This window comes from Numida meleagris, chromosome 5 (genome assembly GCF_002078875.1).
Source record: "Numida meleagris isolate 19003 breed g44 Domestic line chromosome 5, NumMel1.0, whole genome shotgun sequence".
NCBI classification, from domain to species: Eukaryota; Metazoa; Chordata; class Aves; order Galliformes; family Numididae; genus Numida; species Numida meleagris.
Genome location: NC_034413.1, coordinates 47,424,763 through 47,450,882, shown reverse-complemented (window position 1 = coordinate 47,450,882; position 26,120 = coordinate 47,424,763). Strand labels below are relative to the sequence as shown.

General features: G+C 37.5%; 1 protein-coding gene across 6 annotated transcripts in view; it reads right to left on the bottom strand.

Moving 5' to 3' along the window:
- RAPH1 (Ras association (RalGDS/AF-6) and pleckstrin homology domains 1) overlaps window positions 1-26,120 on the bottom strand; it is a 90,630-nt gene that overhangs the window by 33,579 nt on the left and 30,931 nt on the right. For all 6 annotated transcript variants that reach the window (XM_021397489.1, XM_021397488.1, XM_021397486.1 and 3 more), the window contains 3 exons: window positions 20,568-20,687; window positions 16,340-16,445; window positions 14,955-15,472 (listed from right to left, as the gene is read on the bottom strand). In XM_021397489.1, coding sequence (XP_021253164.1) covers window positions 14,955-15,472; window positions 16,340-16,445; window positions 20,568-20,687 — 744 coding nt within the window. The remainder of the gene's footprint in view (window positions 1-14,954; window positions 15,473-16,339; window positions 16,446-20,567; window positions 20,688-26,120) is intronic.

The following is a 26,120-nucleotide window of genomic DNA, read 5'->3' as shown; positions in this document are numbered from 1 at the left end:
AAACAACTTATTTTTAAAGAACATTTAGAACAAAAACATCCACTCTTCAAAAACCCTGCACAGGCTTGTAAAACTGAACATTCTGCTTCTGCTGTACGAAGTTACTAAAAGCTGGTCACATGGAGGCAAAAACTGGTTTCATGCCTTCTATGCTGACTGTTGTTTTTATATTTATGGAAAAAAGACGTCACCATAAATAATCCAAACTTTACTTACAACTAAGCTTTTTTTCCACTCTCTTTTCTAAAAAATTATGCAAGTTTCTCAGAACATATACTTTAACCTATACAAAAAGAGGAAACAAAACAAGCAGCAACCTGTAAGGAAGGTTTCTTAAAACTTAAAAATCAAAGAATAACAGAGGGATCATTATCTGCAGCATCTGTTACAGAAGAACAGCAAAACCATCAGCTCAGTCTGCAGAACTTCAGTCACAAGAATATTGAATGTATCTCATGTACCATCACTATACTGCAAATTTCATCCCTTGTGACTGGATCTGTCTCAGCTGTTACTACCATGTTGATTGATTTTACCATATACAGAGCAAGGCATGGCAAATAAGCTGCCTACTATACCATTGTTAAATAATTAGAAGCCAAGTACAGCACAGAATTTCTTCTTCAGAGCCACAACAGGTAATCACCTCCTGAAAAAAGTTAAGAGACCATGTCTCCAATTTCATGCAATATGTCCTGGCTTCAGCTGAGACAGTTTTTCTTCATAGCGTCTGGTATGATGCTACATTTTGGCTTTGGGAGAAAAACAATGTTGATAACACACTGATCTTCTGATTGTTGCTGAGCAGTGGCTACAAGAGGTTTCAACTTCTTGTACTGTCTAGCCAGCAAGGAAAGCTGATGGTGCCCAAGGAGCTGGGATTGGACAAAGCCAGGACAGCTGACCAAAACTGGACAAAGGGCTATTTCATACCATATGACATTATGTGAAAAAAACTTTAAAAACTGTGCGGCTGTGGCAGGAAGGCAGCCGCTGCTTGGAGAATGGCTGGACATCAGTCAGGGAGTGGTGAGCAATTGCATCGTGTATCACTTCTTTTGCGAATATATGTTATATTATTATCACTGTCATTGTTATTTTCCTTTTCTCTTCCATTTCTGTCCTGGTAAATAGGTGTTTTTTTGTTTTTGTTTTTTTTTAAACTTTTTAAATCACAACCCATGAGTTCCACATTTTTTTTTCGCCCCCCCCCCCCCATTTCTGTCCCCTATCCCACTGGGAAGAGGGACAGAGCAAATGACTGTGTAGTACCTAGCTGACTGCTGAGTTAAAGCACAACAAAAGGAGATGCACCAAAGTATTTGATACCAAGTCCCTGCACAGGCAGTTTACTTGTTATGACTGCCACATTCTGGTCTGAGTAAGGGTCTCTAGCACATGTGAAAAGCTACAGCTCAGGAAAGACTCTACACAGCACCTGATGTAAAAGCTAGGCTCCAGCCCAATCAATAGGTAGTACTTAGCCACTAGCACAGATTCAGTTTACGATGTAAACTGAAGATTTTTCTGCTAGTAAATAAATTACCACACATGTCTACATCAGATGTTTCAGAAGCACAGAATTGCTGCCTAGTGACAAACAGATTTTTCACACCTCAAACACACAGAGAGCTTTGGAATGCAGGACTTAGTATGATTACAAGGCCCTGTACATTGTTTACAATAATACAGAAATCTCAAAATAGGCTTCCTAAAACATTATAATATCCTTTGGGACAGATGAACATTATGCAATTTCTATATACACTGGTTTTCCAGCAACTTCAGTGATACCTATAGACTGTAAGACTGTCATTTAAAGAACACTCATTTACTCAGCTTCAGTAAGCTTGGGGTGAATCTAAATTGATGGTAGATGATACACCTTTGCTAACTAGAAGGCAGACTTCCTCTTTCTTTTTTTTTTTTAAATAATTTCTGCTATGTGGGTCTTTATTCTGACTAGTGTTCCTCCTCAACAGAAGCTGTAACTTTATACAAAATCTAGAATCTTCTCAAACACATTACTACAGAACTTTGGGAATAAATCACATGCCTCAATCCAAAGCTCAAAAATATAAATAAAAACTCAAAGACACATTCAAGCAATTCTTTTAAACAGTTTCTGGATAGACTTCTAATCACAAATCATGATGTCTGACAAGATACATCACTTTTTCTTAGTGAATTTTGCAGTGTGGTAAAGAGAACATTACAATGCACACTCAACCTCTTTCCTCGGGTTTAGCATAAGGAATCTCTATTTAAAACAAATACTATTTCCTGGAAAATACTTCTCCAGTAGAGAAGCTTAAGGGAAATAATTTAACCTTTGTCCTATCATTGCTCCTTTTGGCTGTTCTCATCTTACATTTAAGTACAGTACCATACTTATCCAGTAATTAGCTCTTATTCTATTCTAACACTGCTTGCCAGACCTGCAACAAAATATGAAAACAGGTAACCACAGTAAAATTATTTGGAAGTTAAGAATAATGGAATTTAATGAGAACAGGTGTTGCCAATAAAATATGTAGTTAATTGTGTGATGACAAACCACCTGTGTGAATCTGAGCTGAAGAGACACGTCTAGAAAGAGTCAGAAGAAGAGACATGTCTGGAGAAAGAGCCAGATATCTTTTGACCATGGTTCCTTACTACTACGTAGCACATTTCTACAGTACTCCAGATAACCAAAAGTTAGAATTATTAGAAATGAGTAAAGTGACAGGAAAGGCTTTGTTCTGAGGTATTACATAGCTTGGCTCAACAACAATGTGCATGTAACTTCAAATGTTTGACCTACATAAACTCAGAGAGAAAGAAAAATCAGTTTATCCAGTAACTGGACAGGGGTTATAAACAAAAATTCCTTTTTTTTTTTTTTTTTTTTTAAAAAAAATAAAGCATGTTTCATTTTGGAACAATGTACAACTCCTTTACAACTGCAATTGTAAAATATTTTATCTATTTCAGAGTATAGACCAGATCAAACACCAAGCTTTGAGGGGAACTGATGCTGCCTTTTAATACAGGCTTCCCAGGAATATTCCATTGTTCAGAAATAGATAAATATTCTGTTATATTGTCTCAAGACACTACGACTACGTTGAACCACAGTGAGGATCTAAATGGCTCATCCTTCCTCCCTACTTATAGAGTTCAAATTTAAATCAAAGTTCTGACAACATTAACGCCTAATTTGTGTGAATAACCTACTTCTCTGTCCAAAGTACTTTCCCTGACAAAAAAAAAAAAAACAAAAAAAACAAAACACCAATGAAATCTAGGAACACAAACACAAAACTTGAATTACTACTCCACAGACATTCTAGGTCTTCCACTGCAAAACCTATCTGCTTTCCTTCCACCTGCTCCCACCACAACATTGAGATCTCATGCCCTGGGAACAAAGTCGTCTCTCTCCCTGTGCAATTTAACAGTAACTCATACCTAGTTAAACCAGATGGTGGCACTCTTGTGCCACTAATTTGGATCTAATTAATGACAGCTAATAAACACCATAACACGTTTTTTTTTTTTTAAAAGCCTACCTGTGTAGCCAAGAACCAAACTAAAATGAGGGAAATGCAGAATGCAGTAAGCAGTGTCTGATAAAAAGCTCTGTGCTTACAAAGCTTTCTTAAAATGGTAACTACTACAGTTTTTGACTATGCCAGTATGTTGAATTCTTTAGACATCATCAGAAACAGCTAGAATAGACTATTTTCAAAAGACAACTCAAGAATTGTATATATTTAACTTTGTCCCAAAGGAGTACATAGAGGGGAAGGGAGAACCAGAATTTTTCTTTGTAAATTCTTTGAGATTGTGTTTTCTATGTGGAATGCATAAGAACGCACATTACAAAGTGATTAACATATAAAACATTTCATTCTCTGCTTTCCTTTGCAATGGACTGCCAAGAGCAATTATGCTTCAAAAGAAAATAAAAAAGTGTATTAAGTGTACTTCAAGTAGGCTTCCCCTATTAATAACTAAAAAATAGGTAACTACCGGCTTCAGATTGAGAAAGTCTAACTGTAGCAATGTACTTAGTATGCTATTATGATACTAGTGGATTCAATTTAAGTTATAAATGTGATTTTTATATTACAGGCAAATTGATACAACTGCTGACAAACTATACATACATATGATAGTAACTTACAGGGGTCATTTCAGCTTCCTCTTCTGGAGAGTTAATGGGATGCTTGGACTGATTAATGGAATGTCCCATGGAAACAGTAAAAAAGCAGGAAAATGAGGAGGAAAGGATGCAAAAGGGAAAGGGGAAAAGAAAGGGGAAGAAAAGAAAGCCTTTATTCTCAGTCAGAAGAGGGAATAAAAACATGATGACAGTTAACAAAAACAAAGGAAACCAAACTACATTTAGAAGTTGCAGTGGCCCTTATCTCAATTTTTTACAAATGATCAATGACTTAAAGACAAGATGAGATTCAGGTGTTATCACCCTATCGGGAGGGAAGAGAGATTGGATGCAAGTATGTTCTTGAACTATAGAAGAGTGGAAACAGTCATTAACTTCAGATAAAACACTGCAGTAAAACATTTGTAAACACACGCAAACAAACCCAGACAGCATTCTCCTTGCACAATGATTAAGTAACAATTATGAGTTAAATTCTCTAAATACAAACAACAACAAAAAGACTGTCACTTAATGTAACTTCATATACTTTCTGTATCAATTTCTTCAAAGCAGTAAGTAACATAAATATGCTTTAGTGACCATTAGTAAGTATAACAAGAAAAAAGTAGATACAGATTTACCTCTCCTTCAGCTGGACATACTACTCTAGACTTAAGCACTCTCCTACTGTAATTTATTTAAAAAAGAGATTAAGAGAAAGTATTTTTCTATTTCCCTAATTTTTTTTACTAAGAGTAGAAGGTTGCAGGGGAGAGCATTTGTGTCTTAGGACAAAAATATTCAATTATGATGGTGATATGTGAAGTTACTAAAGGACTGAAAATTGAACATTACACTCCTAAAAATCTCAGTGCCTAAAGATTTCCAGTGCGGTATCCAACGCTTGCTCCTTTCCATCAGAGGTACAGAGATATTTATTTCACAGACATTAATCTTGCTAACTTAGTTACAGAGTTGGGGTTTGACAGATGAAGAAATGAAAAGGGAGTTACATTTTGTTGTTATCAAAACCTCAGAAAAAGAGTACAGATGCTTAGAATCATTAAGGCTAGAAAAGATTGCTAAAATCATTCAGTCTTACTTTAAAACTAGTGCTGCACCATTAGACAGCAGAACTATCTGACATTTCCATACATATGATGAATTTTCAGCTGTTTATACAGATTTTGCCAAGCTATAACCAAGACAGAAATTTTCCATGATGGATTACTATTAGAGGATGGTTATTATTTATTCCTTCAAAACAGAATTATTTTTAAGGCTTTAATACCTCTGTATGCCTGACCATGAAATGTATTATTGTCAGTGACATCCTCAGAGACTGTGAGTCTGCTGGTCCATGGGAACTTAAACAAATTTTTCTGAGCAGGAGCCGTCAGAATTAAAATTGTAGTCTACAAAGCCTCACTGAAGCCTAGACCATCACAATTAAAAACCTCAAGGCTGCATTCTCTCATATGGCACTGCCCAGTCTTTCAATTGGGCTGCAAACAGCTATCCATGAACAAAAGATTGGCCAAGTTTGAGAATGCTTGGGCCATGGTAGAGGAGTACTAAAAACTGCAGTCCTCTTACAACTGCAATGCCTGGCTGCTGCAGAGCATATTGGAGCCAGACACTGGAAGTGACAATCCAGAGCTATTACTCTGTGCTCCCAAGTGGCCAACCCTCCTGGAACTTGTGCAACTCCATCTCACCACAGGCAACTGGAATTTCCTAACTCCAAGTGTTCAGTTCAGCAGTTTTTTTGTTTTTTTTTTCTTTCCTCTGAACTATATCAGGAGTCAAAAAAAAAAAATCTAACTTACAGAACTTACAGCAAGTATTGCTTAACTGTTATGGATCCTTATAACTTTATGTTGGTTCTGGCTGGTACAGTCTAATCCTACTGAAATTTGCTGCAATTTAAGAAACAAGTCTGTGGACATTTCACATTAAGAAACAGCTGAATCATATGCAGGAGAAGCACTATTTGTTCATTTATGTGCCTCTCAAATCAAGAGAGAGAGCAGACGGATTGTAAAAGTTTCCTGTTGGACACAAGTTCCTTGGGAAACAGGAGGACAGACAGAAAAGATGTTAAATGCTGGTAAACATTTCAGTTCAAGTTTAGTTTCACTACTAGTGAAGAACTTTAAGGCAGAACTGCTACAAGAAAGAGTCAATTCTAACCTTCCTCAACCATACGCTCCTGCACCTCTCGTGTGGTCAACAGTGATTTTGACCACATCATCCAAGAGATCAGGGAACAACTTATTCAGAAGGATTATTTTTCATGGAGACCACGAGCAGATACAAATCACTGGGCAGCTGCACAAACACTAGTGCCAACACAAAGTGGGGCAAGACTGTCTGACTCAGCAACAGCGCAAACCTAAACGAGTATAAACCAAACATGAAATCTCATATAAAGTATGTCTTCAGGAAAGAGGTTTCAAGGGGTGGAATTTTCCCAAAAGAAAAAACATAGGAGGAAAAAAAGAAAAAATAAGATGAAGTATAGCTTCATGGAAAATAGTTGTCCGTCCTGTCCAAAAAGTGATGCTTTACTTAAGTGGAAGACTGAAAGGAAGGATAAAAACCCACAAACTTTACTACAATTTTTTGATGAGGAACTGCATTAATTACAGAAAAAATTGCGGAGACATCATCCTGTAGTGGATTTCACTTACAGCAAAGAAGGCAAGACATCAAAGCAGTTAAGGAACCTAAGGAACGTGTAGCTTTAACTACTTTTGTTTAAACTTTTTTTTTGTAAATTGTATGCAGTAACTGTTTCAAGTAACATTTGCTTATCTTCCATGTTTGTTGACTACTGAACTATAACTCAGTTCTAAAAAAACTTCTCGTTGATATCAAGTCATCAAAAATTTCATCACTAGAAGACAATGGGTACGTGTAGCTGGGGAGCTAGAAAAGTCACAACTCACCCTTTCAATTAGGAGGGGATAGGCCATGTGAAAAAATAATAAATCTAGACTGATAAAACAAACCACTAATATGGATGATCCATAATCTAGAAGAACTTTTAAGAGCATGAGATTATGTAAAATGTTCAACACAGAGAAATGCAATCAGGGCTGTAAGTTTGGTTAACTAAAAAAATGAACTTTTGCATTTCTATTCACAGGCAGTCATCATTATACCATTATGGACTAATCACGAACCAGCATGCACAATACTGACACAGCTGGAAGGGCAGTTCCCAGTTGTTTCACCAGAACACGAAGTCTCATTTTGTGGGTTCAAACTCCTTTGCAAATGTGATAAACCCTAGCTTTTGTCCTATATTATAACAGTGTACGCAACTGAAGTAAACTACATAAATTCCTTTCTTCTCTTAGATTGTAATGCCCCACAGGCTGCTGTGTTCTTAATTTTTGTCATCTGTTCCAAATTTGACTTTTGGCAATCTGAATTAAGGACAAACAAGTCATCTGTTGCTAATTTCCTACAGATGTGATAGTTCTGTTCTCTAGTCTAATTATAAGTTGCAAAAAAAAAAAAAAAAAAGTGAAGGAATTTATCTTTGTTTCAAGTAGGGTGGTGTATGTACTAAAAAATTTCCATTTTTAAAAGCTCCACTAAATCAGAGCTTGCAGTTTCCAGTGAAGGTATTGCTCTACAACTCTCACCGTTGCTGTTGACAAAATTTGGTGACATCATAGTGCAAGCATTAGCATTTCTGAACTCAGGTCCATTGGCTGCTTCTGATATGTACGTTGTTTACATATACTTTGTCATTGATCTACAGTATTTTTTCTGCTGTAGATTAATCTGTTAAGAGTTCTATCCTCTAATCAAGCATTTTCTCAGCTTATCTGTACTAACGTTCTAATTTTTTCTTAGTAAACCCTACCACAAAAACAAGGATCTTTCTAAACCGCTGTGGAATCTGAATGAAGTCAATACGATTTATTAAAAAAGAAGTGTTTTCTTAAACTGTCTTCTACAACTGATGGAAGTCAGTGATGGTGATTTCTCTAATCAATGGATGTAAAGATGTAAAAGGAGAAGCTGAAAGGATAAAAAAAAAAAGACCACTGGACTGCAGATAGCTTCTGTTAATAAGAGCATCTACTTTTAGGATTATTAAGCACACATACACCCTCCTCCCCAGAAGTGTTAGCATTTTAAAGAGGGTACCTGCTCAGCTGGTAACTGGAAAGTGGAGGCTGATGAAGCTTGAATTATTTGCCTGCATCTTAAAAAGTCACAACAGCTGCACACGAGAAACTATTAAGTGTCTGATATCTTCAGAAGAATATCATGGAAGAAAGAACGAGAATATTAAAGGCAAATTTTCACTGATAAGGCACTACTTTTCTGGAGACAATCGAGGGGCTACCATGAAAGTTTCTGTGCAAATGAATAGGCAGCAGATTTGGTAGTCCACAGAAGACTCCAACACCACAGAACAATAAGGAAGAACGTTTAGGCACGGTTTTAGCTGGGACAGAGTTAATCGTCTTTGCAAAGACTCATATGGCACAGTGTTTTGGATTTTTAATGGTGTTGATAACATGCTATTGTTGCTGAACAGAGTTTACATAGTGCCAAGGACTTTACAGCTTCTCATGCTGCCCTGACTGCAAGGAACTAGGAGTGCAAAAAAAGCTGGGAGGGGACAGAACCAGAACAGATAACCTACACCAGCCAAAGGGATATCCCACACCACTTGGCATCATGTTCAGCAATAAAAGCTGGGGTAAAGAAGGAGGAGGAGGAGAGGGACATTTGAATTGACAGCATTTGCCTTCCCAATAAAAAACTACACACAATGAGCTCTGTGACTGAACACCTGCCAACCATTGGGAAGTAGCAAATGAATTCTTGTTTTGCTTCCACACACTGTTTTTGCTTTTACCTAGCAAACCGTCTTTATCCCAATCCATGGGTTCTTACATTTTTACCGTTCCAATTTTCACCCCTATTCCACCTAAGGAGAATGAACAGCAGCTGAGTGGTCATGAGCTGCCTGCCAGGTTTAAACCGTGATGGTAACAAAATACCCCATATCTGAAATTTTTGTGCTGATACCAGCTTTGCCAGCCAGCTGTGTCAAAGAAGACAAGTATCATGCTGTCCCTTTTCCTGTTCCTTCCAGGGAGTAAATTTTTAAGCTTAATCATCAGTATCGGGAAAATTCAACTAGAAATCTCAGAAGATAAATATATTCTTTCTCCTTTTACACTAATCAGCTTCCTGCTACACTTTCATGAGTCTCTTGCACAGCAAGTTCTAAATTTGCAGCTATGAAATCAGTCTGATATACTGGTTGCAGAATCAAGACCTATCAACACAAGGATAATGTTTATGTCCTTATTTCTCTTTCACTTATTTTAATTTGACACGCTCCATTTTTTTTTATTTTTTATTTTTTTTTACAACATACCATTCCATACATGTCTAATAATTTAAACTTTGAGAATGTCTCCTGAAGAGTCTAAAAGTTCTAATCCATAAATAAATAAATATTCTATTCCATCATTTTCTTTGCAGATTCCTTAAGCATAATGTGGAAAAAAAATACAGAAAAAAATGGGTGCTAGTTTTGGAGACATGGGGAGGAGTGTATTAGTAATCTTTGGGTTCTAGCTCGGTTTCTAGAAAGAAAATCACGCAATTATCATACATAAACTTCAAAATGAATAGTTAAGCACATTTGATTACCAGAACACAAAAACTGCTTACATTTCATAAACCGGTACGTTTATCTCAGATGGTATTTTGAAAGCCTCCTCTGAAATCTGGCAAGATTTATTTTACCTTTACTTCAAGAACATTAGAAAACTGGACTGTTCATGATTCTTTGGACAACAAAATTGGAAGGCAAAGAAATGCTTCAGGATGACAAATACACAATTTTCCTCTACTGTTGAGTTACTAAAGAACACCTTGTGACTAGTAATTTTAAAAAGAAAAAAAAAGGAAGAGAATGACTGTCTAATTGTGTTTCAAATTATGTCTATCCATTTACTATTTTCAACACAACTGGAAATTCTCCAGAATACACTTTCTGGGTATTCTGTGTATCTATATAATATAACCTATATAATCTATATAATATAATCTATATAATAGAACCGGCAGAAAATTAATTTAACTTTTTTCATCTTTTTAAAAACAAACAAAAAAATCCACACAATTTTAACCACATTTTTTGTGCGATATAACACTTAGTAATCACACAGAAAACACAACCTACAATAACTGTTATGGTTAGAAAAGCTTCTGTACTCCTTTGTGTGGAAACTAAAATAATCCACATGAGAATCAAAGCAAAACGGCTGTGGAACACAAACTTTGTTTTTCCTTACACCCATTTCAAATTTCCAACTTTACCCAACAGGAGTTTCTGGCCAATACAGAATACGGTCTTTTCCAACCTTGGTGATTCTATGATTTTATGTGGGAAATACTGGTGATAGGTGGACAGTTGGACTGGACGATCTTGGAGGTCTTTTCCAACCTTGGTGATTCTATGATTTACATGCGTTCAATCAGCTAAATTATTATTACACCATATTATAAGTTATCTTTGTATGCAAGTCAGGATCTCTCAGCTATGCAATCTGGGTTACAAACGTAAACAGCTCCACCATGCTGGGAGGGAGGTGGTGAGGAATGCTGTACTATGCCAGACCAGATGGCAGACTTCAAACTTATCCGTGATACCTTCATTCAGCGTATGCAGGACAGTAACAATGACTGATCATGAACAGGGCTTTCTACCATCAGATGCCTTGCTAGCTATGCAAGCATGATCAACACCGTTCTCTATTCTCTCCCCACTACCGCCTTCTCCTTTTGCTCTAGCATACCTCACTGCAAAAAGAGCATTTCTAGTAGCAGGGGTACAGAAGGAATGGAAAATCAAATGGTACGGGAAGGTGAAAGGGACAAGTTACTCATACAGTCATCACTTCCTCTTCCCTGTGGTGTAACATCGCTCACTCAGCTCTACATTCAAGTAAACTATCTGATTAGCAGAAATTAACATTTAAAGTGGATGCCACTCATTACAGATTTACAAACATGGATGACAAAAAGCAATCTACCAATTTAAAGAAGAATACTGTTGGAGCAAGGATGTGTAACCTAGTAAAAACTGTTGGGGACAGAACATTGAGGAGATGGAAGCAACTTTTCTCACTCAGCAGTGCTTAGAGTGGGCTGAAGATAAGAACGCAAGTGCAGACAGACAACACTTGATACCACTAAGGAAAGATCTTGAGACTACAGGACAAGTCTTTGAAGTCGTTAACATTCACAGTGTCCAAATAGATAGTGTTAAGAATCATTAAGAAAGAGAGAAAATAAATAATTATGGCAACAAATAAAACTATGATTTTAGACAATCCAGGGAATTTCAGTCATCTCTCCTGAAAGTGGCATATACAAATTCAGAATATTGAGAACAACAAGGATGGTTCTAGCAAACGGGATCATTGAGAGTCACTGTTTGTCATGATGCTTATGCATTTTCCATACCATGAAGTCCACACAGGGCAGACTGCTAGGAAAAGGAAGAACACACTTAAGTGCCTATCCTGCTGCTCAGGCAAGATTTGGAGAATCCATTAAGACTAACGGATGCATTCCCTCTAGCTCTAGGCTACACACTCCCCTACTACGTATCAGCACACATCAGCGATCTTCCCTCATTCCTTGTCATTTTTGGTGGCTACGGAACTGCAGCATCTTTACATAATATCTATCACTAGTATTGGTCGGAAAGTGTACCAGACAATACATAACTTCAGTGTGCCACTGCATGGCTGTTCTTTTACAGCATTTCCCTACATTGCCAGGTCAGGAGGCTCAAACGACTGCAGAACTATTTTCTAAGATAGAACGCTGAAGTTAGTAACCACAAAGCTTAATTTTCTTCTTCAGGCAAGCATTTCCCCTGGTCAGAAGTCTTCTATCTTTACGTTATTCCCTTCCTCTGGTGATTCCAATAAAACTAAGTTGTGGAAGAGAGGTCACTTTTTTTTTTTTTTTTTTTTTTTTTTTTTTTTTTTTTTAAGTCCTTACACTGCCTGGAGAGGACAGAGTGGATCAGTCAAAAGGGCAGAGCTGCCAAGTCAGCAATCTCTTTGATAAGAACCAGAGCAGCAAAGAAAATTGTAAAGGTCAGCTCAAGTACAGAAGGCCACAAGGAAGACAGGCAAAAAAAAAAAAGAGCAAACTTAAAGCACTAGGTGGTAATAACAAATTAAAAATGCATTTGCTAAAGCCATGAAGTAATAGCTTCTCCCAGTTTCTCCATAACAATAATAATTAAAAGACAAGTGGTTTTGGTGTTTTGCTGGTTTTCTTTTCCCCCACACTGGCAACAGATCTCCCAAGGCTACTCCCTCAGGTTGAGTGATGTCCTCCATTAGAAACAGTACATCTGAGCCTGTGGGTGGGAAGGAAGAATTCAGTCCTACAAGGGAAAGGTGTTCACAACCTAGACATGAAGATTAATAGAGCCCTAAGCAACACTTTTCAGCACCTAAAAGAACAAAAGAAAAAAATCTTTTGTTGATGCCCAGTGATTCTACCAACTAATCCTTGGGTATCTGCCCACTTCCAACATTACTTTGATTCAACAAAGACCACTGAATCTGCCAGAACTCCAAACAAATTTCATTTCGCCCTATCACCAGCACTGAGACAAGAAAAACAGCCTCACAGTAGAAGTCCCGTCAAGTAAGAGATTTAATACTGAATAGTTAAATATAAATTCTCTAAACTTGCTGGAAAATATTTCAGAAATAAATAACTTTCCTCAAGCTACTGAAATTAAGATGACCAGACAGCTCAGACAGTGTAGAACAAAGCAGCACTGTTGATCACTGGAAACGTTTTTGCTCTCAAGAAGAGAGCAGAATTTAGCTCTCAAATTAACACCACTTTCTGTTTACCTCCTTTGAAGGAGTCATTCTTAGCAACTTATCTGGGCAAAGAAACAATAGCCACATTCTTCTTAAAAGCAGTCACTGGGTTTACAAAGACAGCTCTCAAATGTCTTTGTGAGGAAAGGGGGAAGTGTTGAGCCTTGAAGTCAATGGCTAAGAGCACAGAAAGCAAGTGAGAAAGTAATTGCAACACTTGCAGCAATATAGATTAGCTTCCTGTGAAGACAAAGCAGCTTGTGGAACTGTGCCCGTTGATTCAACAATATCCAGTCACATAAGCAGAGCAGGTGATTTGCTGATCATTCATACCATGCAAAGAATTGAAAAATGGGAGACTAGAAGTGTAATCTTACTGAAACCTCAGCATGTCACTTCTTAAATGGGAGGCTGATATCTAGACTGATATCTTCGAAATCAACTACCAAAAACAACTTAAATTTTCAATAAGTGATTAAGAAATAGAAAAAAAACAAGTTTTCTCATACCAGGCAACTTACAAAAGAGAGGAACTAAAAAAAAAACCAACTCATTTTAGCTTGAGGAGAGATAACAACGCATCATTGTAAAAAGTTAATCATTGAAAGACGTATCTGCATGACTGTCAGGGATCCAAAAGAAAAATAAGTGTTATCATATCACAGAAACAAAATGACTGACAATTGAAAACCAATACAATCAGACTGTCACAGGCAGGGCTCTAACTCATAGATCTACAGCAATAATGAGAAGGTTTGCATTTTAACTTTCAAAAGAGAAAAGGACACATTTCTATCTACCTCTGTTTTGCTACACTCATTACAAATCTACAAATAATAGAAAATACTGATAATCAGCTTCTTCTGTAAGAAGCAGTAACACATTTCTCACCATTTCAAATAAAAATTTAAATTTAAGTGTGACCTTGATGAGTTATCATGAAACATACAAATCTGCATCATTCACTGTTTGTATCAGATGAACTTTTGCTGCAGATGTACAGAGACACGGTTTAAGTACAATTCATTCAAATTAGTGTTTATTATTGATTAGAACAAACAGCTTGTTCCTGTTTTCTTTCAGGTAGAGAGAAAACTGAAAGTGAACATTCATTTTAGTACAGCTGTCTTCTGACTAATAGGTCAGGTTTTTGTTGCTCCAAGTAGCTTCTAGTTTACATTCTTAAATTCAATGGGACATTTTCCCCATTTCCTCATGTAACACAGCAGCATTTTCAATATTTCTCAAACTCACTGTGTTTTTACTGAGAAACTGCTGCCTGATTATTATTAACTAATGCAGAGGAACAAAAATCTCAAATTTGGTATTGCTGTACCATGAACCAATTGGTTTTCAGTGTTGGGCATTGCTTGGAAGAGTTCTCTTTGCCATACATTTAAGAGGAATATTAAGAAGTGGTGAGCTGCTGTTATAGCTTCAGATAGACACTCACAGTATCTGACACACATGCGGTAATCTAAGCGTACAGTAACAGGAATGTAGTAATGTCATTCAACTTTTCATTCCTTCTTTCAAAGCTGTACACTTCTCAGATGTGTAAAAGCAGCGTATGAGATTTACGTAGAAGAAAAACATTAAATACAAAACTTTAAAACATGAGTGGATTTGGAGGGGAAAAAGATGCGGAAAGTTCTTAAAAAAAAGAAACAACAAAACAACAACTACTTAAATTAAGATTCCTTGCAGACAGACAAAAGCAAAGAAATAGCCAGCGTGTAGCCCATGCAAAAGCAACCCTGATCTGTAATCAGCTTTTTTATATGGAACATGTTTAGCAAGGAGCATCAGCCTAAGAGAAGAGGAAGGAAAAAAAAGAAGAAAAAAAAAAGCTTGAAGAAAAAACACCAAAAGAGTTATTAAATTTATGACATTACCTCAGTGATTGGTTGCCCTTGTGATGTCAAGTCCAGTTCCTGAGGTCTTGTCACCTTATCGATATCCAAAGAGTCCATGCTGGAAGCTGCAGAAGTTATGCTGGAACGGGAGGAGTTACTGATTGAGCGCACCTCAGCATCACTCACTGTGCCAGCAGATGCTGTCCTCCTGTGCTGGGCATTAACTACTGGTTTGGTGTCTTCCGCTACAGACTGTTGGGCTGCCTCATCCATGCTCAAAGAAGCTTTCTCTAATTGTGCAGTGATGTCATCCAAAGAAACGTTGGCATGTGATGGTTTAGTAACCTTACCAGATGAGGAGGATAATCCTTTCATACTGCCATGCTTAGTAGAAGGACGGCTAGTAGGTGGTTTCTGAACTTTGGATTCTGTGGCAAGGTGTTTCACTGCAGTATTATTTGCTGAATGAGACCCAATGCTGCTGAGCTCCTGCTCTATGGAGCACAGATCAGCCATGAGGGCATCTAGATCCACAGCCTCCCCCTGATTCAGAGCTTCTGCAATGAAGAAGAGTTTTTAGTATGAGCAGGTTTTCTATATTTCTCTATGCAACTCTTCATTTTATGTTATTGAATTTAATAGCTGGAATAAGGGGGCAAAGGACACTGTATTTTGCTCTCCCCATCTATATTGCAAAACCCATCCTCACTCATAAACATTAAGTTTATTTGCACTAGTACTCTTGACTGGTCTAAGAGAAAAAAAAATAGGTTAAATACACTTTCTGATAGGAGAAACCCGTGAATTTTTAGTTACATTTGAAAGGTTGAAACTGCTCTCCTGTGAACAGAATCTAAAACCGTACCTGCATATATCGTGCTTCAGCTTTTTAATGAAATGTGTTTTGCTAGGCAAATGTGACATTACTTTAAAAACAAACAAATCCCCACAACACTATAAGATACTATACATACACTCAAACCTCTAAATAAAAGGCTTCCTGTATTACAAGTAGGGGAAGTTATTTTAAGACAAGAAAAAGTATGGTTTTTTGTTTAACATGAAAGCATTCTGTAGCTATGCTCATGCATTCTGTGCCATGAAGCAAGATGCTTTTTCCTCCTACTTAACAAATACATACTAATTCTTTTTTTCACAAGACCAGATCCCAGAACAAGCTTTCTTTATAAATACTAGACTAAAATTCTTACATATTAGGTGCTATAAAAGATAAGGCTGGGGGGATATTCAAAATTCTCTGCCATCAGAAAGCAAGGCTGTTATCAAACACATTCTCACTTCTAGGTACAGTGCATTTTAACATTCCTTTAAACCATTTCATAATGTTCTCATTCATGGTTGAAACAGCTTTTTTTTTTTCTTTTCCTAAAATAATACTTTAGAAGGTAAGTAATTCAACGAACCATTCAAATTGTACATGGAAAATCGATATGAGAAGTTGGCAAGGTTGGTTTCTTGATGGAGAGGTGATCTCTTCACTGGTGCCACAGGCTTGTCTGAATCCAAACTCTGAAAAAGACAAGAAAAGGTGGAGATGTAATTTGAGAAATAAATATTTAAGATGGATGAAAACCAATTTTCTCTACAACCAATTTTTCAAAAGCTCCTGGCATATCAAAAATGTCTTTTTTTCAAGATTTTGACGGAAAATATATGTCATTACCTCACAGAGGCTTAGTTGCAGAAAAGATATTAATCTCTTTCTTGTTACAGAATTAAAAGGAAGGAAGCAGATTCCAAATGCACGTTTCAGTGGTGTTACATACTAGCTCATTTTGAAACACTGCTGACTTACCGACAACAACTTCTCTGCAGAGAACCGCACAGGTGTTAAAAGACATGCAGACTGTGACACCCTAAGAAATGCATCCTTAGTTTATGAGCATATCCATGGCATAAGCACAGAAAAGCACTCAATGGAGAATTCCTTTATATAAAAAGGGATTTTTAATTACTAAATTCAGGTATTTTTCTCAGTAAGTCTTTTCCGTGAAAAATGCTGAGTCGTGAAAGCAACCCCGATCAAAATATGATAGTGTTTTGAAAAAAATGCAAAAACAAAAACCAAAAGAAACCAACAAAACATCTAGTAAGGGATTAAAAAAAACAACACAAAACAAAACATGAAATCAAAACATCCAACTGTTACATTATGAAGGTTGATATGGACATAAAACTTTACATTCAAGCACTAGCAGTAAGTGGCAAGCAGTAGGGCACTACGATCCAATTGGTAACCCAAAAGTTGCACGACACCCCCAGAGTGAGAAGTGTTATGTGGGGAATCTAGCTCCTGGTGTTGCTTGACAGGCCTGCAGAGGGTGTGAATAAAAGCAACACTTCTAATAATAAAGTTTTCCCAAATACATTTTTGTTGAAAAGAAAAGCATCTTCTAGCACCAAAAGAACTAAGTTTCGCACCCACACTTTTTTTCTCTTTTCTGTATCCTTACTCAAGGAAGTCATTCATCACTTAATGATCAGAAGACAGTGATGCAGAACTATTTCCTATTATGCGGAAAAAAACCAGCTCTACTGGAGCTTACATATGGTTGCATAAAGAACAGTTGAAAAATATCAGAATAGAACCCTACAGGCAGCAATGAAAACCTGAAGCAAAGCAGGCACCTTAAGGCTCATTCCTTCCAACTGAACCAAGCAAATATATCCTGGTTAAAAACATCTAAAGTATGTTTTATTAAATTTAAGAATAATTATGTTAGTATACAGTGTCGTGGACGCCCCCTCCCTGGAAGCATTCAAGGCCAGGCTGGACGGGCTTTGAGCAACCTGGTCTAGAGGCAGGTGTCCCTGCCTATAGCGGGGGCTGGAACTAGATAATCTTAAAAGGTCCCTTCCAACCCAAACCATTCTATGATTCTATCCTTCAAAATAATTGGGATATACTCTTACTCTGTAGGTCAGTACAAATATAATGCCTCCTATTTATTTCCATGGAAATAAAGAGCACAATAACACTATTTGATCAAGCAAATTCTCAGCTACAAAACACTATTTTTCAACGTAGTCGCCACTATTAGCTATGCATTTTTACCAGCAATCAACAAAAGAATGAATGCTGTGCTTGTAAAAATCTCCTTGGCCATCTGGAACATCGCTTGTTTTTCATGTCGTTGACACCACTGCTGAAACGCACCACTCACTGCCTCACTGTGGGCACATCCACTATTTGGTCTCCATAAACATTCAGCAAGAATGGACAAATGTCAGGGGGTGCCATTTTTTCTGTATGGAGGAGTTCAACAACACACATTTGCTTCATACTCACTTCAATGTCACACACCATTTTGTCAGACTGCCCCTCTGCTGCCATCTGTAACATGGTAACAAAATGTAATGGAATATTGGTGGGAAGGTTCAACCTGTACCGCCATACCACCAACATCCACCTCTGACATTGTGGACCAAGATAATAAAATAGGAGGCATTACTTTTGGAGCAGCCCTTGTATTATTGGAGAACAATCACCATAATTGTTAAAGCAAAATTTCAGTTTCAGAAGCTGCTGAGAACTGAAACAGCACCAAAAGGTTAGGCCTGGGCAATGAAAAGGAAGTGAACATTTATTTCATATAGCAGGATAATCAGACACCAACTGCTAATGCAGACACGGCTCACACATGTTGAAAATTTCATGGTTGCATTTTATAATGCTTCCACTAGGCAAAGGGTTAAAGAGGGCAAAGTGAATTCAAATTATCTCAAAGGCATCTTAACAATTCCATATCTTTTAGACAGCATTCCCATCTGTAAAGGAGTCTGGGTCTTACTTTCAATCCTCCCAAAACAAACACATAGGAACAGGAAATCTAAAAAGGAAGTTAAAGTTCAAGGAACTTGGGGACAACATTTTTCTTCTTCCACTGCTTTCAGAGTGCAGCTGATAAATAGCAACAAATGCTAAAACTACACCAGAATGCACTTTGGAGCTCATTAAATCTAATCACGCCCCTTTACTAGGACCTCAGCTGAATCAAGACATAACTATTTACCAAACAAGCAATCTGAGACACAGCAGACTGCATTAACTTGTTTATACAAAATATTATGAGGTTATTCAAAGTTCTGGGGGAAATGTCACTTCTCAGTAGTTACAAAAGACAGAAGTACAACTGTATGGCTTTATTGCAGACTGTGTTGCATGGCAATGCATAAGTGAGAAACAAACAGCTTGTGTCCTGCCCTTCACTACTTGTTCATATATTTTAAGCATCTTGCATGGATTAGGACACAGATTCAGGTATCACCACAAAGTCTATATATTAAATGTACAGCTGTGAGCCCCAAGTAAAGTACGTGTATTTGGATGTTACTCACATTTGCTAAAGTGAAACAAAGAACGAAAGTCTAAAACCAATTACCCATTGAGCTCTTATGTGAAGATCCTCATTAGAGGTAATTTGAAGGCATGGGTTCTGTGAAAGGACTCTCACTTACCATTAAAAATCTTCCACAGGGAGTTAAAGACAAAAAAGAATTATGATACGTAGATTTATTTCACGCTGTCTTCTATTCATTTGAAAAGGTAGGATTCTTTATTGCTCTATTTTACCGTATTTTAAAAGGCCATCTGCATTTAGAACTTGCAGGTAGGTCCTTTAAACTAAAGATAACATGCATGAGACTGAATCTGAAATGTTCTGTTGTATGATTAGCTCCATTTTCCATCAGTCTTTTCCTAAGATGAAGATCCCTCATTTTCCCCCAAGCTTACAGTAAAGAAGTGATGAGAAAAGCCTCTTCCCATCTAGCTTATTGAAACTTGGAGCATTACATCATTACTTAAAATCTCTGTGTCAAGAATGAGAAGATGAAATACACTATTCAGGAGGGCCAGCACACATGGCTGGAAAAAAACAAAACAGGAGGTCACAGAGAAATGCACTTTCACCTTGGAACTCTGGTATACCGTGCAAAATATAAGATTTGCTTGTGGCGGAAAGAAAAAGCACTAGAAAAATGCCAAGAGGTGTCCTGTTAGTTGCCACTCTGATGCTGGAAAAACACTCTGGAACAATGGTCCTCTAGGGTGTATCAGGTGATCTTAGCACATCATCACTGGCACCATTCACACTTTCTCCGTCCTCATTGCTGTACAGGTGCAACAAATAGATTCAATTACATTGCCACTAGACAATGCCGAACTGTGTTTGGAAATATAGGCTAGCACTAGCCAGCTGAAGTCTGTGTTTCTCTATATACACGAGGACAAAAGATCAATTCCATAGTTTTCCAAATCGATTACACCCTTTGGGAAACGTCAAACTGTCAGGTTGTGAAAAATGAATTTAACAACTTGGAAATGAGGAAAATAAGTTAATTCAGAACCCTTTTAAGAATACTGAGTTTGTCATATGCTACAGCCAGTCTCACTCCAAGTGGTAGTGCTAATTAACTGAGAAGAGAGGCATCTTCTACCCTCACACAACAAAACAGACGAGTATACATACTCGACCCTGACAAAGCACCGCAGCTAAAAGTCTTAGTTCATACTCATCTGAAGTGTTCAAAAGGATCCTTGTTAAGGTTAAAGTAGCTAGCATTCAACTGAAAATAAACATGTAATATCTCTTTATAATTATTCTATGAAATAACTGAAACCTCCCTAACCTGTGTGAGTTTGTCCAGTTCTCCCAGCCAGGCCCCAAACATCTTGTCCAGATCCTGATCTTCCTTATCACTATCTTCTTCTGCACCATGGTCAAGCTCTTCATCCGATAATTGCTCCATCTGAAAAAAAATAAATAGAAGTAACACTCAGATTGTATCAGTGTCCAACAAAGCTAGTGTCAGCTGCTATCCTCCTGAAAAAACATTCTGAAGTCAAGGCATTTTTGTCCATAAGCTCTACAAAAAATCGCACATTCATACTAAGTTGATGATAGTTCTCACTTTTAAAGAATAAGTATAAAAGCTGCAATGGATAAAGTGGAATTTAAGAGTGGCTAATTATGTCAGAATCATGTAGAAAAAGATGAAGAACAAAGTCCACAATACTTAATACAACATCAGAAATTGTTTCACGCTAACCTTGCACATGTATTCATTGCCAGCTATTATTGGGAAAGTCTACAGACTTTACATTAAAAAATTCAACTCTTGTCCAAAGAATTCAGCTGACCACAGCTAAGGAACTCACAGGAAGTGCAGTCTCACTATGCAACGAATAGCCGACTTTACACATCTGTAAACAGAAATGCTTAAGCAGGCTACAGAGAATACCCGCAATCAAGTTTAAGTCTTGGACACTCTCCAGATCACTTCAGTGATACTGCACAATTTCCATCTGACCAAGAAACCCCTCACCTATCAGTAAAGGGTCACCATTACAGCTAGCTAACTCTCCCTCATTTAACAAGTCAGAGTGACCAAAGGTTACCTGTTAAAAACTGAAAGGAAATTAATTTGTTGTTAAGAAGTCTCTCTTCCCCAAACACATCCTCTAAGCCCCTTCTATGGGGCTAAGACGCACATACCTTGGTTGGTATATCCACACTTTTAAACCCAGGATTTGTTCAGAATGAAAATTTACAGAGATTTTAACACACTCTGAAAGAAAATGATATAGGTAGCAATTTGGGAGTGATTAGGCACAAAAAAAAAAAAAAAAAAGAGTAAACACTTGTGATATGCTATAGAACATTCAAAGGGAGATGTGAACAGATCACCACCAAGAGCCGCATAGAAAAACCCCAACAAACCATAGTTTGCAGTATCCCTTGGTCAACCCATGGACAACATATGAATTTGCTACAAAGGCTTTCAAATGCACCAGTTTAAATGTTGTAAACTTAGAAGCAACGCTTTAAGTGCTAGTTTTCAGGAAGATAAATCTTGGTCTGAAAGACATCACTGTACTGCAGAGTTGAACTGATGAGAGAAATTACCAAAGATTATAAAGGTGCTCTCTGTTCAGTCAGTTTTAGGCTATTTATGGCAGTAGTTCATGCAAAAAAAAAGACCTCCATGATTTAAAACAACCTTTATTTCTATTCCTGTATTATTTACATTTCACTTTACCTTAATTATCAGGCAACAGGAGATCAGAGGCAATCTACTACTCTGAGGTCAGCTGAAGACAGTGCTTCCCATTGATACAAGATACTGCCATTCAGGTGCTCTAGGCAAAGCAGCTTCAAACTCCTACTGAAATTTTACTTTTGTGCGAGAAAAGAATGCAGCTGCTTATGTTAAAGGGGCAATAATATAGACAGGCTTGAGCAGTGGACCCAGGAGAACCTCATGAGGTTCAACATAGCCAAGCACAAGATCTTGCATCTGGGTGGTGGCAATCCCCATTATCAATAAAAGCTAGGGGATTAAAGGATTGTGTCCAGCCCTGCCAAAAAGAACCTTGAGGGATTGCAGATTGCAAGCTGGACATGAGCCAGCAATGTGTCCTCACAACCCAGAAAGCCAACCGTATCCTGGACTGCATCGAAAGTATGGTCAGCAGGTCAAGGGAGGTGATCCTGCCCCTCCACTCTGTGCTGCTGAGGCCTCACCTGGAGTGCTGCATCCAGATATGGAGTTCTCAGTATAGGAGAGCCATGGACCTGCTGGAGTGTGTCCAGAGGGGAGGCACAAAAATCATGCCAGGGATGGAACGCCTTCCCTACAAGGACAGGCTGAGAGAGCTGGGGCTCTTCAGACTGGAGAAGAAAAGCCTCCAGGGAGACCTGATAGCAGCCTTTCAGTATCTTAAGGGGTAGATATAAGAAAGAAAGGGATAGACTCTTTAGCAGAGTCTGTTGTGATAGGACAAGGGGAACTGGTTTCAAACTTAAAGAGGGGAGATTCAGATTGGATATATGAAAAAAGCTTTTTTTTTCCTCTTACGATAGTGAAGAGTGAAGCACTGGAACAGGTTGCCCAGAGAGGCGGTGGGTGCCCCATACCTGGAGACGTTCAAGCTCAAGCTGGACGGGACTCTAAACAATCTGATCTAACTGCAGATGCCTCTGTTCATTGCAGAGGTGTTGGACTAGATGACCTTTAAGGGTCTCTTCAAACTCGAACAATTCTATGATTCTATGAATATTTAAGCTAACATGGCATGGCATACTGCAGTGAAATGGCAAAACAGATTAAATTCACCTTCTGACTCTTATTTCTCCCTACACTTATTCTGAGACCATAAAGTATTTCTGGCAGTCCAGGAAAGGGAAGAAAGCTCTTCTAAAAATCTACAAGTGATGCTGAAATCCCCCCAAAAAATCAATATGCTCATATAATTAGGCAGCATACGTCCACCAAGATCACACCAGTTTCTATGCCTTTTAAGTCAGGCATGCCTACTTCCACCACTAACACCTGACCCCAGAAAAGCTCTTCTCCATAATGTTACCCCAAAACCCACTCCACACACAGAACTGGAGACAACAGGGTATACTTACACTCTACCTAACCTTCTGCAAAACAAACAGAAGCTAGATTTTCACATCCCTTCAAAGCTTTGCTTTATTAGTCCTTAGGCTTTTATGTGGACCAGAAATACTGTAGATTCATGCCAGAACACTTTATACATAAGGTGATGTGGTAAACAAACTACAGTAACTGTTCATTTGAGAATATAGCATTTCTCAATGTCTAACTATACTTGATGTTAAGAACTTTTATGTGAAAGCTAAGGGAAGCTATTAAAAATGTGCCTTAGGAAACATGACTATAAACTGGTGAATCAAATGGATACTGTGATATAAAACAGACAACTCAGTATTTACAGATATTTTACACAGCACAGCTAGCTTTTCATTCTTTAAGCTGTTTTTGACGCTCTACAGTTAGATGGAATTTGTTCTGCAATGCATTCATTCTATGACACTGTTCATAATTCATCCTTTCAGTATGAGAGGAGTTTGCTGGTTTCTTTCCACAACTCAAATCTTCAGAAATATTTAGTAATAAGAACAGTCTCAATTTCCTATAAATTGTTCTTTTGCTATTTTAACTTGGCATGAGAGACACTGCTTCAGTTCCAGTTACTCTGAAGACAGAATTAGCAGCCTAAAGAAAACTTTTACAAGTAAAGTACTGTTGTGTCAGCAAGCCTGGCACTAAACCCTGCAGTATTGGCCAGCTCCTTGTAGTCCCCACCCAAGCTTTCTAACGTCAGCTGCATATCCTCTAAGCCTGTCAATGTTTGCTTGCAAAAGGCACACAGAGGACAGTGTCTCACCTAAGAAATGGCAAATGTTAACTTGCTAGAAAATGGATCTCTTCACACAAGCTCCACTAGTGGATTAAATTGATGAATTAAAGCAGAGGAGATAAAATATTCAGCTATCTAAACTTTCCAGTAACAGAACTAAAAACAGTAGCAACTTGAAAATAGTGCACATCCCAATTAAAATTAAGAAGATCAAACTTTTCTTTTTTACAGAAATCTTCACACTGTTGTTGAGCACAGCATACATAGGCCATACTTCAGCAAACTAGGACCTTTCTAAGGCTATGACATTTTCATTTACAACAAGAAAGGACAAATGCAGATGTTTAAATGTTTCTTTCTGTTTTTTCAAGAAATCGTTCAGAACCAAGTTCAATCTGAGAAATAGAAAAAGGAAGCCACAATTCTACAGCACTTGCAGGTTAGTACAATTTAAGTAGATCACTCTTCTGTTTAGCTCATACCAGGAGAAGTGACAAAGTAATTTTAAGATTCAAGCCATTTTTCAACACTTTATGTCCTATTAATTTCAAGCATCTGTCAAAACGGAATTTAATGCAAATGAGCAGCTTTCGGGTTTTATTTGAGCGATCTATAATACAGAACAATGTTTTGAATGTAGCCACTGAAATTTCCAGTCAGACACTCATCTGAGCTTGACTTGTCCAGGGCAGCTCAGCAATAAAACGAACTGAACAGACTCAGTAGGACAAAGCAATCAAGTCAGAAACAGCACACCACAGACTCATTGCCCATTTGTCATTCGTACAACAAGGTTCTAACCCGTTCTCTCACACAATACACTATTATTCTAGGTGCATCCCATGTATGGCGCAACAAGGCTCTCTAAAGGGATTCCATTGTTCAACACTGTTGGCTATTCCCTCCCCTAAATATCTTCAGTGACTAAATTTTGTGCTCAAACACCTACACAGTAACAATTATAGGAAGTTTTCAAAACTCTCAGTCCTTGAACTGAGACACTTGATGGCAGTGACAATTCCAATTTGATTCCACTTTCAGAATGGAATAGCACTGACAGCTTACCAGATAAGACTCTTTGAAGATCTGAATATTGCTCTTCCAAGAACCCTTGCCAAACAATGATTCAAGAAAGACTTTTTTTAAAAAGGTATATAGAAAAGTGCTTAAGATGAGAATTTCTATTTTTAGCTTAGTAAGATTCATCTAAACCAGTTACAATAAACATGATTCCTGGATGTCTGCTTCTCTTCAATGTTAACACTGTTGACCATTGTTGGTTTTGTTTTCCTGTCATAACAAATTGGATAGGGCTAAACTGCATGAGAATAACCAATGTACTAATGAGATTACATTAAGCTGTGAATATCAGGTGCCCTTTCAAGGAACATTTTTCATAGTACTTTGACTCTCATTTTTCCAGAAAATCAACAGTAACATATAAAGACATCACAGAGTATAAAAATACTTAGCTTTCAGTCTTCATTCCCTCATATAAGGGCTTCTTAGCATCTGTCATTCTAGGACACCTATATAAAATAAGGTCTCGACATGGTGTAGTCTTCCATACGCAAGTAAGATCACACTTCAGTGCAGGAAGCCTATGTATTATCTTATTATCCAGTCTAGAGTGCATCAGCCAGCTTGATCCGTTTGAAACGTTATTTAAATAGGCAGACCCATAATCTGCCGTAAATCTGCTAGTTTCCAAAACAGTTCTTTAGGTTTATTCACCTTGGAATGCACGAGGCCCAGTATTCTAGCATTATTTATGCAAATCTAATGACACTTTCAGTAGAAGCCAAGAGCAGCAACATTTAAAAATAACTTACTATTTTAAATAAATAGTAAATCAAAACAACAACAACAAAAATCAATCATTTAGAAAAAAAGAAATATCTACTTTTTCAAGTTTTTTCTTATGCAATCTGTTGTAGTTTTGTATGCTGGGGTGAATATGAGATGATGTAATATCAAAAAAAAGAAAAAAGAAAAACAAAACCAAACAAACA